Source organism: Pituophis catenifer, unplaced genomic scaffold (assembly GCF_029215685.1).
Source record: "Pituophis catenifer annectens isolate HBS135680 unplaced genomic scaffold, rPitCat1.0.hap2 SCAF_8, whole genome shotgun sequence".
Classification (NCBI taxonomy): domain Eukaryota; kingdom Metazoa; phylum Chordata; class Lepidosauria; order Squamata; family Colubridae; genus Pituophis; species Pituophis catenifer.
Window position 1 is genome coordinate 44,796,409 of NW_027256888.1, and position 19,972 is coordinate 44,816,380.

Sequence of the window (19,972 nt, forward strand, 5' to 3'; positions counted from 1 at the left end):
CCATCGCTGCTCCAAGCAGATGCCGCCAGAAACCCAAGCATCTTCCCTGCCCTCCCAACGGCTTCAATTCAGCCACTCAGGGGTTATGCTTAATCCCGCGCATGCGCACCTAATAAATCTCTCTTTTTTTTTTTTTTACGTTACGTTCCTTCTATTTTACGGCTGGTTGCCAAGCAGAAATCGGAAGGCGGCTCGGCAACGCTTTTCAAATTGCGGACTCTTGCTAAGCGGCGCCCGATTATGACGTCTGCAAAAAAACCCACAGGCGGCTAAAGAAAGGAAGGCGACCATTTGAAGACGGGGCGAGCCGGTAGCTGCTATGAAGGAAACGCCACTGTCTAATTGTGAGAAACGGTTCCTGCTCCGGGCTATCGAGGAAAGGAAGGTAAGGCAGGATAATACCACGTGCGCTTCAAACTCGCGTGCGCTGAGGCGCCCGAGGGACGTATTGGTCTGCGCATGTGCGTGGTGGGGGTGAGAAAGCGGCGTCTGGAAAATGAGACCAACTGCCCTTCTTTGCTCCCCACTTTTTTTTTTTTTTGTGGAGGTCTTTGCTTGAGAATGACGTCCTAGAAATTGGAAACGTTTTCTGTGGAAGGCTTTAGGCATGTAATCTTCTAAGATGGACTGACAAGAGATCCTGGTATTCTTCAGTCACCTGGAGAGTCTTTCCTTGTACAGACATCCCAGAAGACTAGCTTTAGATACAAGTAGTCCTCGACTTACCACAGTTCATTTAGTGACCGTTCAAAGTTACAACGGCACTGAAAAAAGTGACTTGTGACCATTTTTCACAGTTACAGCCTTTGTAGCATTCCCCATGATCAGGTGATCAAAATTCAGACACCTGGCAACTGGTTCATACTTGTGACTGTTGCTGTGTCCCAAAGTCATGTGATCACCTTTTGGTAACCTTTTGACAAGCAAAGGCATTGGGGAAGCCAAATTCATTCAACAACTGGGTTACTAATTTATCAACTGCAGTGATTCACTTAACAACCATGGCAAGAAAAGTCATAAAATGGGGCAAAACTCACTTAACAAATGTCTCAACAACAGAAATTTTGGACTCTATTGTGGTCATAAGTCGAGGACTACCTGTACTCTGGGCTCATCACAGTGTAACCTTTGGATTGTTTTAACTCTAATATGTAACACTTATATGTTCTTAAATTGCAGTCCTAAATTAGAAATGCCCAAAGTAAGCATCAACATACAAAGTATTTTTTAAAATGAGATACAAAGATGTCCTGTTGATTTCTGCTTGCCCTTTTCTCTGAAGTTTAAAACTCTAAAAGGTAGTGCTATAGTGTTAGAATTGATGTATGCAAGATTCTTGCACGAAATTTTGACTCTACTCCCTCAGATTTGGGCAGTCTTTTCTCTATTTTTTGTTCTCTCTGTTAAATGACTCGTTTGATGTTTATAGCGTCTGGATGGGCGACAGTGCTATGATTACAGAAACCTCCGCATTTCTTTTGGTGTTGACTATGGCTGCTGTATTGTGGAGCTCGGAAAAACAAGGTATCCAGTGTTTTATAATTCTGTGTATTGTATTTAATAGACTTGCAGTCTGGTTTTCGGGGGGGGGGGATCTTTACAAAGCAAATTTTAATGTAATATAAATTACAAGAGATAATGAAGCCATGCAGGTTGTTCAATACATTACTTGGTAAAATAACAATAAAGATACAATAAAATAGCAATATTAAATGGTATCTTAGTTAAAAACATTTTTTTTAAATAAACACAATGTTGACTTAAATAATTTTTAAACTTTTTACAATGATTATCAGAAAGGACCATATTTCCTTCCCAGGAGATGAAATTCCACACTTGTTAGATAATTAAAGAAAAAGCTTATCGTTCATACATATTGTTCCCATAGTTCTCAATGATGCAATAGATATCAATATTATTCATACTAACACTCAAATCAGGTTCATGCAGAAGTTGAATATGTAACAAAAATCTAACTCTCTTAATATCTCTGGTGTGATCTGGAGAGTCCTCTGAAAGTTTGGAAGCAACATAAACATTGCTTATGAAGCAATATAAATGAAGAAAAGAAGCTTTTGCTTTGATTTGTATCAAACAGCTACTCCACACCTAACTTAGCTTCTACTTGATAGAACTTATAAAGGCATTATGCCATTTATTACTTTCAGCTAGGTATCCAGTGAATAGATTCCAGATATATTTCACTTCTATGTTAGTGTAGAATTTTAAAGTATTTCCTTGCCATTTTTTCTATTAACTAATAAGTGACTAAGATTTGATTCTAAAGGCTGTGTCTCCTTTTTGCAGAGTTCTTGGGCAAGTGTCATGTGAACTTGTCTCCCCAAAGCCAAATCGTGCAACAGAAGGCGTACTTTTCTTTAATCTAGAGCTGTCACCCATGGCATCACCAGCTTTTGAACCTGGAAGGTATGTGTTGCCCCCTCCCCCCACCTGCAGTAACCAAAGGAGGATTTACGTAAAACATTTCTCTCCATGCCCTGATAATTGCCAAATATTAAGTTTTCAACAGGGTAACTGGAAATTACATAAATAACATAAATTTCTCTTTCAAATGTTAAAGAGTTAATATTTTGGCAGTTATCCGGGCATGGAGAATCTATTCCTTAGTCCATCTGTCAATTTCCATGTAGTTCAAAAGAATGTATGTATCTGAAAATATTAAACTATACTCCAAAGTTTATGTCCTAAATTAATGTATGGAACTACTTCTTCCCAGAACATAGTACATTAGGAATATGCAAAGCATGCCTTTTAATGAAGTGTTATTCTGGTCACATTTCCAGGAGTATTTCTTTTCTGTATAAACAAATTTAGATATCTAAGAAGTTTGACTTATTAGTGTAATCTAATAATGTAATCTCTGTTTCAAAGCCGAAGTGCCAGTGCTGTCTGAAGACATCTCCATGGTCATGTGGCAGGCATGACTAAACGCCAAAGGCGCACGGAGTGCTATTGAGTTAGATGTGGGGATATCATCGAATTTGCAGATGATACCAAACTGGGGTGGGAGGAGAAATAGCCAATGATCCAGAAGATAGGTTCAAGTTCTAAAAGGATCTTGACAGGCTTGAATATTGAGCACTATCTAACAAAGAGCCTTGGTGGCGCAGCAGACTAAAGTGCTGTTAAATAGCACCAGCTGCCTGCAATTACTGCAAGTTCAAATCTCACCAGGCTCAAGATTGACTCAGCCTTCATCTTTTCGAGGTAGGTAAAATGAGGACCCGGATTGTGGGGGCAATAAGTTGACTTTGTATAAAAAAGACCACCACTTAGGGGGGGCCGAAAGCCCTACTAAGCAGGTATATACAAAAGTATGAAGGCTATTGCTTAACGCATTGTAAGCTGCCCTGAGTCTCCGGAGAAGGGCGGCATATAAATTGAACCAATAAATAAATAAATAAAATAAATAATCTGAGATCTAGTAAGGTTTTTGGTATTGAGGTCAAAATATTTTCTCATTGTTTCAATAAAATGAGTCTCCTTAGTTCCTTTCTCCATTTAGTCATCTTTAACATTTGCATATTAAATTGATTTATTGACAACAAATATTATTAAAGGTTCACTGTGAGTTTTTTGTTTTATAAAATGAAGTGCTCCTTTCTAATCACCTAAATGTTTTTGAGACTGAAAATGAAGCTGATCCAAAATGATATACCAATAAATGTTGAAATTGTAAATATTGCCAATGGTGACAACTTACAAATGGTTTTTTATTTTTTAACATAGAAAATGATATATAAAAAAGATCATTGTTATCATCTACTAGTTGATATAATGTAAAGATTCCAGTCTCCCTTCAGATCTTCCCCAAAACCATTTTAAACCAATTTTGAGAGCTGGTTTACTTCATAGTGTCAATTTAGTTTGAAAAAAAGTAACAATACATTTTTTTTCTGAAAATAATATTCCAGTTTTTGAATTTATATAATATTAATCATAGCAAATTTATTATGTTTTGAACCCAAAACAATCAACTGAAGGTTTTTATTATAAATATCTCAAAAGAGTCCAGGAAGGGAAATTTACACTAAAATGTCTGATACTAGTGAAAAAGTATGCAAGATACAAAATCAAGATTTGGAAAACTTGATTTCCCATCTTTATCTGACAATGGATCCCTTTTCAAAGATATCTTTGATATCTCTTTGATACTTTGATACTCAATAAATTTCTAGAAATTTAGAAAACAATGTACTGAAAAATATTTTGAAAATATTTTCTGGACATATAAATTGTATGTTTTTTGTTTTTTTTTACTCTAGGCAATCTGAATTGCTTGTAAAACTGAATCGGCTGTTAGAAAGATGCCTAAGGAACTCCAAGTGTGTAGATACTGAATCTCTTTGTGTTGTTGCTGGTGAAAAGGTGTGTAATTATATGAATTCCAGACAACAAGCATTGAAAAATCTAATGACTTTTGTTTTAGAATTCATATATTTTAAAGTAAATTGCATTCTGTTGTATATATGAGATTTTCCAAACTAGAAAATCTGATTATAATCTGATATATAATTTTACATACAATAGCAAGTAATGTTTTAGATTTTCCAAATCCCTTCTTCATAAATTTTTAGTTATGAATTTTCAATCTTTATAGCACTTTGCATATAAATACTATAATACGTCATATACTATTTTTATGGTTTTTAATGTTCTTAACGCTGAGTGTTTTAATTGTTCGTTACACTATTTTAATTGTGAGCCCGAGGCATGTATACGGGATGGGTCGCCCCCCAAAGAGGGGGTTGTGGGGTTTTTTAAAATTGTCTTTTTGTAATCTTTTAAGGGGCTTAGGGCGGGGGGTGGGGAGGGAGGGGCATAGGTCAGGCCCGTTACAGGGGCATGGAACGGAAGGCGGGGAGCGGGGTGTGGAGGAGCTCAGTGTGGATAGGGTGGAGGGCAGTTCTATCAAGACCGTAGTTGGGAGGGGCAGATATGGTGGGAGTAGGGGGCCACATCAGGTGGTGGGGGCACGCACCCGCTATCTTCAAGCGGTGGCATGCCTCGGCCCCCATGACTCTTCTCGTCTCCCCGGCTGTCCAGAGTCTCAGAGCCCAGGCCTTAGACTGATGTTGTGCAACGCCAGGTCCGTGGTTAATAAGGCCCCCCTCATTTGTGAGCTAATACAGGAGGGGGGTGCGGACCTGGCAGGTATTACAGAGACCTGGTTGGGCCAAGAGGGGGGGGTCCCCCTCGTAGAGATGTGCCCACCAGGTTTCCGCGCATTCCATCAGCCAAGGGCCCAGGGCAGGGGTGGGGGGGGTGGCGGTCGTTATAAAGGAAGGTCTTGATCCGAGGGAGGCCACTGTACCTCAGATAGCCGGATGTGAGTCTCTCCTGGTGAAGTGGGGCCATGGGATGCAGGTGGGCCTGCTGATCGCGTACCTGGCTCCCTGCCACGTGACAGCGGCCCTGCCCGAGCTTCTCAACGTTATTGCCGGGGTGGCGGTTGATACCCCCAGACTTTTGGTCATGGGGGATTTCAACCTGCCATCTACCGGTGGGGCGTCTGGGATGGCTCGGGAGTTTATGGCTTCCATGACAGCCATGGACCTGACACAATTAATTCATGGCCCCACTCACGTGGGAGGACACACTCTGGACTTGGTTTTTATCTCTGGTCAGTGGCGGAGTGGTCTGGATATAGGGGATATAGTTATTGAACCCCTGTCATGGTCGGACCATTCTCTCCTGAGACTGGACCTTTTGACCGCTGCACCCCACTGCAGGGAGGTGGAACCGACCAGGTGGTTCCGCCCCAGGCGCCTGATGGATCCTGATAGGTTCCAGAGGGAGCTTGGGCCAGTTCCTGAAACTCTGGCTCACGACTCGGCTGAAGATCTGGTGGCTGCCTGGGATAGGACAGCCGCCGGTGCTCTGGACCGAGTCGTGCCTTTGCGGCCTCTGACCCGACCTGCCTGGCCGAACCTGCCCGGCCCCTTGGTTCTCCGAGGAGCTGAGGGAGATGAAGCGCCGGAAAAGACGCCTAGAGAGTGGTTGGAGGGCTAGTCGCTCCGAATCCGACCGAACACTAGTTAGGTCTTATATTAAGACCTATCTAGTGGCGATAAAAGCGGCAAAGCGTAACCACTTTTCCGCTCTTATTGCATCGGCAGATAACCGCCCAGCCGCCTTGTTTAGGGTGACCCGCTCCCTCCTATATCAGGGAGCGCGGGAAGACCCCTTGCAAGGGCAGGCTGAGGATTTTGCACAGTATCTGCACGATAAAATCGCTCAGATTCGGGAAGGCTTGGACTCTGACTGGGTAGATCCCGGCGGGGTGACTGAGGCTGGTCTTGAGAATGTTACCTGGGATGAGTTCGACCCTGTGACTCCTGAGGACGTGGACAGGATCCTGGGGAGGTTAAACGCAACCACATGTTTATTGGACCCGTGCCCCTCCTGGCTGGTACTGGCCACCCGGGAGGTAACACGTGGCTGGCTCCAGAGGATTATAAATGCTTCTCTGAGAGAGGGTTTCTTGCCTCCCGCCTTGAAAGAGGCGGTGGTGAGGCCCCTCCTCAAGAAGCCTTCTCTGGACCCGGCCGTTTTGGCAAACTATCGTCCGGTCTCCAACCTTCGCTTTGTTGCGAAGGTTGTGGAGAGTGTGGTTGCGCGACAGCTCCCACAGTTCCTGGATGAAACCGTCTATCTAGATCCGTGCCAGTCCGGCTTCAGGCCTGGGTACAGCACGGAGACGGCATTGGTCGCATTGGTGGATGATCTCTGGAGGGCTCGGGACAGGGGTTGTTCCTCTGTTCTGGTCCTGTTAGACCTCTCAGCGGCTTTTGATACCATTGACCATGGTATCATGCTGCGCCGGCTGGAGGGACTGGGGGTGGGAGGCACCGTGTTGCGGTGGTTCTCCTCCTATCTCTCTGACCGGTCGCAGTCTGTGTTGGCAGGGGGGCAGAGGTCGACCTCGAGGCGCCTTGCTTGCGGGGTGCCGCAAGGGTCGGTCCTCTCGCCGCTCCTGTTCAACATTTATGTGAAGCCGCTGGGTGAGATCATCCGTGGTTTTGGGGTGCGATGCCATCTGTACGCTGATGACACTCAGCTGTACATTTCCACCCCAGACCACCCCAATGATGCCCTCGAAGTGATGTCCCAGTGTCTGGAGGCCGTGCGGGTCTGGATGGGGAGGAACAGGCTTCGGCTTAACCCTTCCAAGACCGAGTGGCTGTGGATGCCGGCGTCCCGGTATAGCCAGCTGGTGCCATCTCTGGCTATTGGGGGCGAGTCATTGACCCCCACAGAGGGGGCTCGCAACTTGGGCGTCCTCCTGGACACACGGCTGTCTTTAGAAGAGCATATGACGGCCGTGGCCAGGGGGGCTTTTTATCAGGTTCGCCTGATACGCCAGTTGCGCCCCTTTCTGGATCGGGACTCCTTGTGCACAGTCACTCATGCCTTGGTTATGTCACGCCTGGACTACTGTAACGCTCTCTACATGGGGCTCCCCCTGAGGAGCACCCGGAGGCTCCAGCTGGTGCAGAATGCGGCCGCGCGGGTGATTATGGGAGCGACGTGGCGCTCCCACGTAACACCTCTCCTGCGCGAGCTGCATTGGCTCCCGGTGGTCTTCCGGGTGCGCTTTAAGGTGTTGGTTCTCATCTTTAAAGCGCTCCATGGCTTAGGGCCAGGGTATTTGCGAGACCGCCTGCTGCTACCGATAACCTCCCACCGGCCAATACGCTCTCACAGAGAGGGCCTCCTCGGGGTGCCGTCGGTCAGGCAATGTCGGCTGGCGGCCCCCAGGGGGCGAGCCTTCTCTGTGGGGGCACCCGCCCTGTGGAATGAGCTGCCTCCTGGAATACGATTGATCCCGGACCTCCGGACCTTCCGTAAAGCCCTGAAGACGTTTTTATTTCATCAAGCCGGCCTAGCCTAAATGGTTTTTTAATTGGGATTTTAAATTTTATGGATTTGGGGTTTTAAATTTGGGTAGCCAATGATTTAATTCTTTTAATTATCTTAACTTTTGCATTTGTATGTTTTTTAATTTTGGCTGTTCACCGCCCTGAGTCCCTTCTGGGAGAAGGGCGGTATACAAATTAAATTAATAATAATAATAATAATAATAATAATAATAATAATAATAATAATAATAAATTTACTAAATTTCCCCCCCAAAATATTTCATACATCTTTGGGAAATCAGCAGGAGTTAGAGATATATATATATATGCATGGTATTACATGCCATCTGACAGTTTTATTGTGTCATATTTTTCTAGATTTCTTTTTTATTAAGATACCTGCTAATATATGGGCAATGAATTAAAATAGAGAATTAAAATGAATTGTTTATTTTTTCCCCCTGAGGTGTGGCAAATTCGTGTGGACCTGCATTTGCTGAATCATAATGGAAACATTATTGATGCTGCAAGTATAGCAGCAATAGTGGCACTATGCCACTTTCGGAGGCCTGACGTGTCAGTACAGGGAGAAGAAGTAACATTGGTAATTTTCTTTGAAAGTGGAAATTTAAAATTATCTCACTCTTGCATGCTTTGGTTTTTCTAAAATTGGAATGGGAATAGTCTGTAAATGTGTATTAATTTATAAATAATACAGTATTTTCAGATTTTATAAATCTATTACATTATTTTCCTTTGGAAACAAAGAATTATGTCATAAAATCAAGGGAATCAAAGCAAGATGCCTATATATATATATTTAGATAGTAAGCATTTTTTAATTACACAAAAGACTTCTTCCAGAAAATCGTACATAACTACTTAACTACTTAATCAAAATTACTTAATATATTATAGGTGATATTCTTTTCATTTCCTGAAAGGTTCAAAGTGCTGTTACAATAATAAATCAGTATAGTCCCTTGCTTTGTTTTAGAAAGCAAGGATATCTTTAACATTTAGGGACTGGTTATTCATATAGTTTATGTATGTATATTTGCTTATGCAGTTGGCTAAGCATAATACTGTTGTGTTTGTTTCTTTAGTATACACCTGAAGAAAGGGATCCTGTCCCTCTGAGTATCCATCATATGCCTATTTGTGTAAGCTTTGCTTTTTTTCAGCAAGGGTAAGTTAACATTATTTTCAGTTTTCTACTATTATTGTGCACCGATAGGAGTATTGTGATATGTACACCAAAGTAATTAAAGAAACTTCTTTAAAATGTGATAGAACACAAGTTGATTGAGTCTCATTACTGACATGAGTGGTCTTTTTTTAAAAAGTCAGAAAATATTATACAATGAAAAATACTAAAAGACCAACATTTCACAGTTAAAGTGAATGGATTTGACTATTATTACTGTTGTTATTGTATTAAATTTTTAAATCACCTGAGCTGAGTGATTAATGGTGCTTCACAGAAAAAACACAGAGAACAATAAAATAGTAATAGATAAAAACACAGAAAACAATAAAATAATAAGATAATAAGACAGAGAACCGCAAAACCATAACAGATAAAAACACAGAACAAAAAGTAATATGTAATGGACAGAAGGAATAATCTTATGAAGCTAAGGGGAGAAAAGGGGGAAGTGTATTCAAACTTGCAAAATTTTGTTACAGTAACTGTAATAGTATTAGCCTAGATTGCTTTAGTTTTCTAGACTTGTCTCCTTGAAGAGCTGACATGAAACAAAGAACCAAAGCTGGCACAAACTGAACAACAAAGCAAACCCACATTATCCAAAAGATTCTCCAGAAACTCAGAAAGTTGGGGACCATCTGAATCTAAGGGGGAATCTCATTCTAGAGAGCAGTCACTGCAACAGAGAAGACATGCTTCCTGGTTCCCAATAGATGGCATTGTTTAGTTGAAGGAATCCAGAGTGCATTAACTCTTTGAAATGTATAGAATTAAAGCCACTTTTGAGAATATAGCTAAGTACTTCTAGTATGGCTAAGACTACTGTTTCATCTATTAGGTTCTTTCATTTACTAATTTATTTTCCATTTTGATATAAAATCTTACGGCTTGTTCTAAAATGGAACAGGACTTATTTACTAGTAGATCCCAGTGAACAAGAGGAACGTGTAATGGATGGCCTCCTTGTAATAGCCATGAACAAACACCGTGAAATCTGCACTATTCAATCCAGTGGTGGAATTATGCTACTAAAAGAACAGGTAACATGGAAGCTTTTAAAACTCGAGTATTACCTATGGTATTTTTCTTTTAAAAGGACAGTTTCTGGACCTCAATTGATTAATTTCTTCTTTTCCTATGATAAATGTTGGGTTTCAAAATCATTTTGAATTCAGCAATTTAAAATTAATCAGTTGGATTCAAATTGCTCTTAATAGAATTTTTGGTATGAAGGAAGGATACTAGGAATTTTTCATTTAATTTCATCTATGTACCATTCCCTGTAGGAAATTGTTCCTACAGCTCTGACTTGAGATTATAATCTGTAGTCATTCAGAAATTGCAAACCAGAAATAATTTGTAGGAGTGATCCTTTGTATCTAAGGTACGGATGTGTTAGCTAACAAATTATAATTAGATTTTTTGCATACTTTAATATGCATTTTGTATGACAACTTAATTGTATCTGGTAACTTTTGTATCTGAAGTTTATTATATTTTATAAAGCAGTGACCAATGTGAGCAGTGCCCGATATGGATCTATGGTTATTCCCTGTCAGTAGCTTTTTATGGCAGAATTCATTTGGATGCATATTTCTCTTTATTCTAATATACTGGAGGAAGGGTATTGGGTACCCTTACAGTTGGGTATTAGGGGAAAAAAATCTTGTACAGTAAAATCAGTTTGACAGCAGACCAATAATCCAGAGAGGTAGTGGGCTCTATATTCACTGGATTTGTTCAAGATTCACTCATTGTTTCAGAGATGGTTTCATTTGGATTCTTGCCCTGAGCCAAGGAGCTTAATCTGAAGATCTATATGGCCCCTTCCAACTGTTTGATTCTGTGATTCTGTATAAAGAATAAATTAATCCAGTTTAATTAAATATAAATTTTTATTTCACAGTTCTGACTTTCACAAACTTGTCAGTTTATCTTTAATTAAAATTCATGTCAAATATAGAAGTCTAAATTTTTGGTACTTGAAAAGGAAAGTAAATCCTAAAAATTAATAATGAGGGGTCTTCTACCATAGTCTGAATTCTTATTATCTTCATTCTCTCCTGATTTGTGAATTGTTTTTCAGTATGTATTCCAAAACTTTTAGATTACCTACTTGCAAATACTCATGGGGAAAATACATTCTGTGATGAAATAATTTAAACTTGCATTATGATTTTCCACAGGTTTTGAGATGCAGCAAAATAACAGGAGTCAAAGTAGCAGAAATCACTGAACTAATTCAAAAAGCTTTGGAAAATGATCAAAAAGCTAGGTGAGTTTTTTAATGCTGCAGACTAATGCCTATTAATGTGGTCTATTATAAATTGATACATCCATATTTGTATAGTGCCAGTCTGGTAGGTTATAAAACAGAATTTGAATTGAATCAATGGTGCTTTCTCAGCTTGATTGTTTGCTTCAAAACATTTCATTATCTATCTAGGAACTGATGATATTGCCTAGTCAGATAATGAAATATCTGCAAGCAAGGCTCATGAGGAAAACATTAATAAGAAAACAAGGAAAGCTTCATAAAATTCTCTTTTCTGGAGCTGGGAAGAAAAAAAAGGGTGTTCTGTATCACTCTAGCTATTGTAAGAAGTCTTTTAGTCCTATCTGTTGGAATATCTCCCATTTTTCAAGATACCCTCTTCCCTGTTTTTTGAAAAAAAGTTTTGAATAAATATGCCCTATTCCCATGAATTCTAGAAAATTACATATTTTTAAAAAAATGTAAATAAAAATAAATAAATAACCTAAATGTGAAGGCCACTGCAAAGTATTAGGCTTAAGAATTAATTATTTCCCACAATACTTCCGGAACCCACATTCCAGAGGAATTCTTAAGAAAAAAAAGTAATAACACATAGTTTTATCTTCTAATAGTTTGCCTTGTACGTGGCTGCATCCATAATGGCAACAATTTTGTGAGAACAATTGTAATATGGTACCAAAATTTCAAATTATATACAATGACAAAAAGTTTGGGGATCCTTGATTGAGAGATATGGAGCAAAGTCTTGCTTTTATATATAATTTAATGGCTACGTTAGTCTCAGTGGCATTACCACTTCATAGTAATTGCTTATTCCTGCCAGATCATTGGCTATCACATATTTCTAGATAAATGTTTATTATATTGATTTTTTAAAAAAAAAATGAAAAGGTTCGGCATGCTAATTAAAACAGTTCTGATGATTATTTTTCTGTGAATTTATTATCTTGCTTGGAGATGATGATGTGAGATATTTGGAATATACTTAAGTAAAACTGTATTTTATAATAGCTTTTTAAATGACGTCTAGGCAGAAATCTTGGTCTTTCAAAGCAAAATTTTGATTCTTTTCACCATCTTATTCCCTATCCTAAACATATATATCAGAAATAAGAGGTAATAGCACAATTTCTGTTGTGAATATGCTGAGAACACATTCATTTAGTTTTTTTAATTGAATTAAGACATTTTAAACTTACTCTGACTTTAATGATCTACTGAGACCTTTAGAGGAAAATTAAAATAGAGAATGATTACACTAAGTATGGTTAAGTATTCATAAAGAAATAGTATCTTTTGGTTCTTAGTCTATGTTTCAATGCAAATGTGAACTTCTAAAGGAATTCTTTTCTTTTAATAGGAAAGAAGGTGGAAAATACGGATTTGCAGAATCTATTCCTAATGAAAGAATAACTTCCTTTAAAATAGAGCAAGCCCCAGTCAATACTAATGATGTACAAGAGCAAGCTGAAGAAATAATTGCCAAAGCATTTCCTCCTCCAGAAGTGTATCTTTTGTTGCATCATAACAAAATCAGATGGTTGGGCTTCTATGTTCAGGATCATCTTAATTTCTTTTTTAAAACATATTGTTTCAGTATTCAGAAAAGAGGAAATAAATTAAATTAAGAAAGGAAACAAAAACATTGCATATAAAATCATTCAGACTGATTTTTAAATTCATCATTACAGCTGGATTACATAGCCTAATATTGATCAGCTTTCTGTTGTTTTGATAGAAAGCCAGTTCATAAATAGAAAACCACATATTGATGATCCACAATTGTATATCTTGCACTGTGTCGCCAATATTTAAAAGTAATACTTTTGCTGCTAACTGTCAATAATTCCATAACTCTTCATCAGAGAGATAACCCAATTTTTTGGTATATAATTCAAGAGTACGCTCACATTTTTAAACTGTATTGATCTTTGCAACACTGTATTTAAGTTGCTTCTGATAAGCTAGGTATATACATTTGATAAATAAAAGTTAAGAATATTAAACTAATCTTAGGAAATAGTTGAATGAGCCAATACTGTAGATTTAAATGTCCCATCACCCAGTTTATACTTGAAGCATAATGAAGTTGGAAGACTTCATTAAACACCCTTTGAAGTATCCAGTAAATATGGAGGAAAACCATTAATGTTAAGTTAGCCACATATTCAGGCAAAGGAAAACATAATATTTCAGTTAGCCATTGATTTGTTCATATGGGATAGTCCAAATATTTATTCTTGAGAACAGACATACAATTAGAATCATCCCACATTCTGTGTGACATTTAACTTTGTAGAGAAGTCCCAATATACAGCAGACCTTCAGGTCTGTTGTCTGGTAACAGTTATCAACAATAAAACTACTTTTTTTGTTTGTTAATCACTTTAGTTAATATTTTTCTGTGGAATATTTGCGAAAAAAAGACTATTCAAATGCATGTGGTCAGCTGTTCAGTAAGTTCACTATATTCTTTTGTTGCCATATTTAAGTAAATAACATCTTTCTCTCTCTCTTTTCTCGTATCCTTCCTTTCCCAAAAAGAATTATAAGGCAAATTTGCAAGATTATTTCTCCAAAATATGAGAATCATTCTTTATCAAGTTAAATACATTTTAGATAAGAACTGTTTTTTCCTTAATGAAATTAGCTTGTCCAAGCCTGTATTATGGGCATCAGGCACAGCTCAGATTGGAGAAGGACTTCAGAAGTCATGGGCAGATTTTGAGGAATCTGAAATGGAAGAGGAAGATGGCCAGGATGAATCTCTAACAGCAGAAGACCAAAATATAGAAATGGGAGATGTTCATATTGGAGCCAAAAATCAAAAAGGTTAGAATACTTCTTTTAAAAAAAATATGTGAAGTAGGAAATTGCATTCAAGTTGAAATGCTTTCAGTTTAAAATCCTTTCTGGCCTTCTATATAGATAGCAGTGTACATTTTCAAAGTTATTCTCAACACTCCAAGTTATTTCTGCAAATAACTATCCAATGCAAAGGCATCACATTAGGGGATCTAAATAAGAGAGGAGGCTTCCTTGGATGTGTGTCCATTCTTTCAACATAGAAATTAAACTTTCTTAAGAATGGAGTAGAATAATTTTGTCACTACATGTAATTCTAAATTTACAGCAGTTCATTTAATGACCAATTGTTACAATGGTACTGAAAAAAGTGACTTATGACCATTGCAGCATCTCCATAGTCACGTGATCAGAATTCAACTTGGCAACTGGCTCATATTTACGAGGGTTAGTGTCCTTGGGTCATGCAATCACCTTTGACAACCTTCTGACAGTCAATGGAGAAGCCAGATTCACTTATCAACTGTTACTAACTTAACTGCAGTGTTTCACTTAATAACTGTGGCAAGAAAAGCTATAAAATGGAGCAAAGCTCACTTAACTGTCTCACTTAGCAACGGAAATTTTGGGCTCAATTGTGGTTATAATTACTACCTGTAATGTGTTGTTGTTAAAAGGATAGCAAATTGGTGCATATGCAGTTTCTTTTCTGGTGAGAAACGTGTAGCATTTATTTTATTAATATAGTGAAACTTTAACCGATTAATGGAGATTATCTGTCCTTCAGAAACATCTTTTGAATCAGAGATATCTTTGACAATTCGTATACCATGTGCAATAACATTAATTGGTGTGCAAAATTAGTCCATTCCATGTAAACCTGTTGTATTAATCTGGTAAAGTGAAAGTGCTATAACACAATTATAAACTTTGCTGCCAATATAAAAATGAGCAGTTGCTGTGGCTTAAAATCTTATTTCAGTTTCCTTCTTCCAGTTCCTATACATTTTCCATCTGGCCAGTAATTCTTGGAAATGTATGCTGTAAACATTTCATATGCTGTAGCATATGAAAATGTGTTTCAGAATCTGCTGAGATGATGTTGCTGTTAGATTTGGTCTGATTCAGATTATGTATCATCAAATTGGTGTCAGTCCGTAGAAACCATATAATAGTTATTCATGACAGATTTAGATGCTGTGTAGGTTTTAAAAATAACATACCAATAATTTTCTTCTGTCTTGAAGAAGAGGCAATCGTATTATCGGACAGTGAAGAAGAGGATGTTGTTATTCTAGAACCTGAAGTAACACCAAAGAACAGGTAGGGGCACTTTCTGTTTTACAAAAGGTGGGAGAGGGAATTTAACTCAGGACTTTGAAAATGGAATATTCTAGAATCTCCCAAATGTTGAATTTTTTCCTAGAACATGTTGATCAAGCCATCCTCAGATTGGCTTGTTTATTTGAAATAACTATTCTAATATATAATAGTTCAGTATTCAACATGTGGCCTGGAACCAAAATGGCCTTTTTGTTATTTTCTGAAGAGAACTACTATAAAACTATGGTTATTATTCATAAATCTCTTTTGCTGGCCAGATCTCTTGGAAGCTTTTTTTGTTTTGTTTTGTACCAAAAAACAAAAGACAGGTGTCTCTTTCAAAGAGCGGAAGAAACTAATACTGTTTCTTACCTCAATAGAATTCAATAGAAAAAAATGTTTCTGAAAAGATGCTTTTTTCTTGAAAATTAAGAAAAAGTGATAGTGCAATAATTTGTAATATTTTGTATTAAATTATAAAATGGCTAGACATAAATAGGTCGGTTTGAAGATACTTATCATAAACCAAAGAATGCAGGTCATCTCTGTCAAATTTAAGGGCAAATCTTCATGTAAAGTTATTTTTTAAAAGGTCAAAAATGGAAGTGCTAGAGAATAGTATTTTAGTTTCAAAAAAAGAGTAATTAGAACATTTTGTGACAAAATATTTTATTAATCAAATTTGCTGTACAGGTGAAACTCAAAAAATTAGAATATTGTGCAAAAGTTCATTTATTTCAGTAATGCAACTTAAAAGGTGAAACTAATATATGAGATAGACACATTACATACAAAGCGAGATAGTTCAAGCCTTGATTTGTCATACTTTTGACGATTATGGCTTACAGCTCATGAAAACCCCAAATTCACAATCTCAGAAAATTAGAAGATTGTGAAAAGGTTCAATATTCTAGGCTCAAAGTGTCCCACTCTAATCAGCTAATTAAGCCATAACACCTGCAAAGGGTTCCTGAGCCTTTAAATGGTCTCTCAGTCTGGTTCAGTAGGAATCACAATCATGGGAAAGACTGCTGACCTGACAGTTGTGCAGAAAACCATCATTGACACCCTCCATAAGGAGGGAAAGCCTCAAAAGGTAATTGCAAAAGAAGTTGGATGTTCCCAAAGTGCTGTATCAAAGCACATTAATAGAAAGTTATGTGGAAGGGAAAAGTGTGGAAGAAAAAGGTGCACAAGCAGCAGGGAGGACCGCAGCCTGGAGAGGATTGTCAGGAAAAGGCCATTCAAAAGTGTTGGGGACTTTCACAGAGTGGACTGAGGCTGGAGTCAGTGCATCACACAGACGGATCCTGGACATGGGCTTCAAATGTATTCCTCTTGTGAAGCCGCTCCTGAACAACAAACGTCAGAAGCGTCTTACCTGGGCTAAAGAAAAAAAGAACTGGTCTGTTGCTCAGTGGTCCAAAGTCCTCTTTTCTGAGAGCAACTTTTGCATCTCATTTGGAAATCAAGGACCCAGAGTCTGGAGGAAGAATGGAGAGGCACACACTGCAAGATGCTTGAAGTCCAGTGTGAAGTTTCCACAGTCTGTGTTGATTAGGGGAGCCATGTCATCTGCTGGTGTTGGTCTACTGTGCTTCATTAAGTCCAGGGTCAACGTAGCCGTCTACCAGGAAATTTCGGAGAACTTCATGCTTCCTTCCGCAGACGAGCTTTGTGGGGATGCTGACTTCATTTTCCAGCAGGACTTGGCACCTGCCCACACTGCCAAACGTACCAAAACCTGGTTCAATGACTATGGGATTACTGTGCTTGATTGGCCAGCAAACTCGCCTGACTTGAACCCCATAGAGAATCTATGGGGCATTGCAAAGAGAAAGATGAGACATGAAACCGAACAATGCAGAAGAGCTGAAGGCCGCTATTGAAGCATCCTGGTCTTCCATAACACCTTAGCAGTGCCACAGGCTGATAGCATCCATGCCATGCCGCATCAGTAATTGATGCAGAAGGGGCCCAAACCAAGTACTGAGTATATATGCATGCTTATACTTTTCAGAGGTCCGATATTGTTCTATGTACAATCCTTATTTTATTGATTTCATGTAATATTCTAATTTTCTGAGATTGTGAATTTGGGGTTTTCATGAGCTATAAGCCATAATCATCAAAATTATGACAAATCAAGGCTTGAACTATCTCGCTTTGCATGTAATGAGTCTATCTCATATATTAGTTTCACCTTTTATGTTGCATTACTGAAATAAATGAACTTTTGCACGATAATCTAATTTTTCGAGTTTCACCTGTATATAGCTGCTCATCTCACCAAAGGTGATTCTGGCCAGAGAATCAATAAGAACAAAAACTGTACAATAAAAATGTTTTGTTAATATATTCAGCCAGTCGATCAGATGACCCAGTTTCAAACCATGAAAGGCTTTGAAGGTTAAAAACAGTACTTTGAATTGGACTCTGAAGCAAAACCAATGCAACTTGTGGAGTTAAGATGTAATATGTATTGCTCTAGGAATGCACACAATTGCTCACATCACTGCTTTCTGTGCCAGCTGACGCTTCTGAATACTCTTCAAGTAGCCCATGTAGAGTACATTATTCCAATCTGGAGGCAATTAGAGAATGAGTTACTAAGCAGGAGCTGCCAATCCAGTAACATATAGTTGGTACACCAGACAAGGCTGTTCAAAGGCCACCTATGCCACAACTCCCATCTGCTTCTTGATCAGTTGTGAGTCTAGGAAGACTAGACCGTATGCAGAAACCTTTATATGAAAAGCAAGTAGAAAATGGATATACTGTATATCCATGGATTCAAGATTGTCCAAAAATTCTATAAATAAAGTATAGAATGAGCAAAGATAAAGTATAGAATAAGCAAAGGCTGACAAGTAGGTCAAACCAGTTTCGGAACCTATCTGTAGTCCAGAAAGCCGTAGCCAATTCATGTTGAGATGATCAGTCAAAATTTAAGGCAGTAATCACATACAGTCCCATGTTATTTGTTTTGAACTCTGTGCAGTGTTAGCTTGGAAGAGATTGGGATCTGTAGATTTGCAGACTTCCTGGTTTAGGATTACTGAACTGTCTCCAATAGATAATTTTTCAAAATTGTATTAAATGAACTGTGAACCTAAATTCATATTTTAAAACTGTAAAATCTTTCAGATGAAAAACAAGTAAATATTCCTAATTAATGATTTATCATTAATAGATTTATAATTTAATGATAAAGATTTAATTAGGGCCGATATATTCATGACTATTCAATTGTTGAAAGATGTTTTTACATGAAATTCCATGCTGAATGGAAAAATGCATACAATAATCGTATCTACATGTATATATACACAGCCTTTCATTTAGCAATTGCAAATCCCAACTAAATGGTAATTAAGCCATCATCTTCAGATAAAAATTATTTTGTAGTGTTCTGTGCCTGACTTATTTCCTTTTTATCCCCCAAAGTAGAAATATTGGGTAAACAAGTTGTATCTTTCTACATAGCAGTTTCCCAAAAAGTACTAACTACCATACAAGTTTAAAAAGTCAGTTCTGTGACCTCATTATAACCTTCCAGGGGCTAGCAATGCTACTGTACCTGAAATTGACTAGACCTTTATTATAATTTGTATTTGCAGATTGTCACTAATTGAGGAATGGCTGTGTGAGAGATTTTGATGGCATTTGAGACAAATCAAACAATCATTTTGAACTCAAAGTTTCAGGATACTTATCCAAATGTAATTTTTGGGACTAAGATTCTAGTGTAATCTTGTTCCTGTTGTTAAAATTGTAAGCAAAGCTGTAATTGTTTGCCATTAATAGAATATGTACTTTGTATTATGCATAAAATGGCTTGGTAGGGCAAAAAAAATCACAAAAATATACATAGCATTGTTTATTGTCCACATTACTGGAGTCAACTTTATAGCTAAGTGTGCCTAGAGTACACACACAAAATTGCAGTCTTGTATGACTTTATGAGTTCAAATGTACCAGTGGAAATAATTGTTTTACTTAATTTCCACAGAACAAAGCAGAAATCAGAAACCACAAAGAAAAAACCAGCTGGCAAAAATAAGAAAAAACGAACAGTTCGTTAAAAGTAATGAATCTTATTTTTTGTGTATTCTGTTAAACTTTTTCCTGCTTAAAAGAAACATTTGTATTATTCAATTCATAGGAATACTGTGTCATTGTATATATTAATACTTTTCTAATAAACTTTATAATGCTGAGATAAAGATTTTGCAAATTGTCTGTGATTGCTGCTCTATAAACAAAACCAAGGGTAGCGAGTCCCTTGGACTGCAAGGCGAACAAACGGGTCAGTCCTAGAGGAGTTCAACCCTGATTCCTCTTTAGAAGGCCAGATCCTGAAGATGAAACTCAAATACTTTGGCCACCTAATGAGAAGGAAGGACTCACTGGAGAAGAGCTTAATGCTGGGAAAGATTGAGGGCAAAAGAAGGGGATGGCAGAGAATGAGGT

At 38.1% G+C, this 19,972-nt stretch overlaps 1 protein-coding gene across 1 annotated transcript; it reads left to right on the forward strand.

Moving 5' to 3' along the window:
• Positions 1-208: 208 nt before the first annotated feature.
• On the forward strand, positions 209-19,703 carry EXOSC9 (exosome component 9). Its single transcript, XM_070948433.1, has 12 exons — positions 209-385; positions 1,430-1,524; positions 2,308-2,427; positions 4,287-4,389; positions 8,350-8,487; positions 8,990-9,072; positions 10,001-10,133; positions 11,280-11,368; positions 12,732-12,878; positions 14,022-14,203; positions 15,424-15,499; positions 19,512-19,703. Exons 1-12 carry the CDS (start codon positions 320-322, stop codon positions 19,582-19,584), a joined length of 1,305 nt encoding a protein of 434 aa, XP_070804534.1. The 5' UTR covers positions 209-319; the 3' UTR covers positions 19,585-19,703.
• The last annotated feature ends 269 nt before the right edge of the window (positions 19,704-19,972 follow it).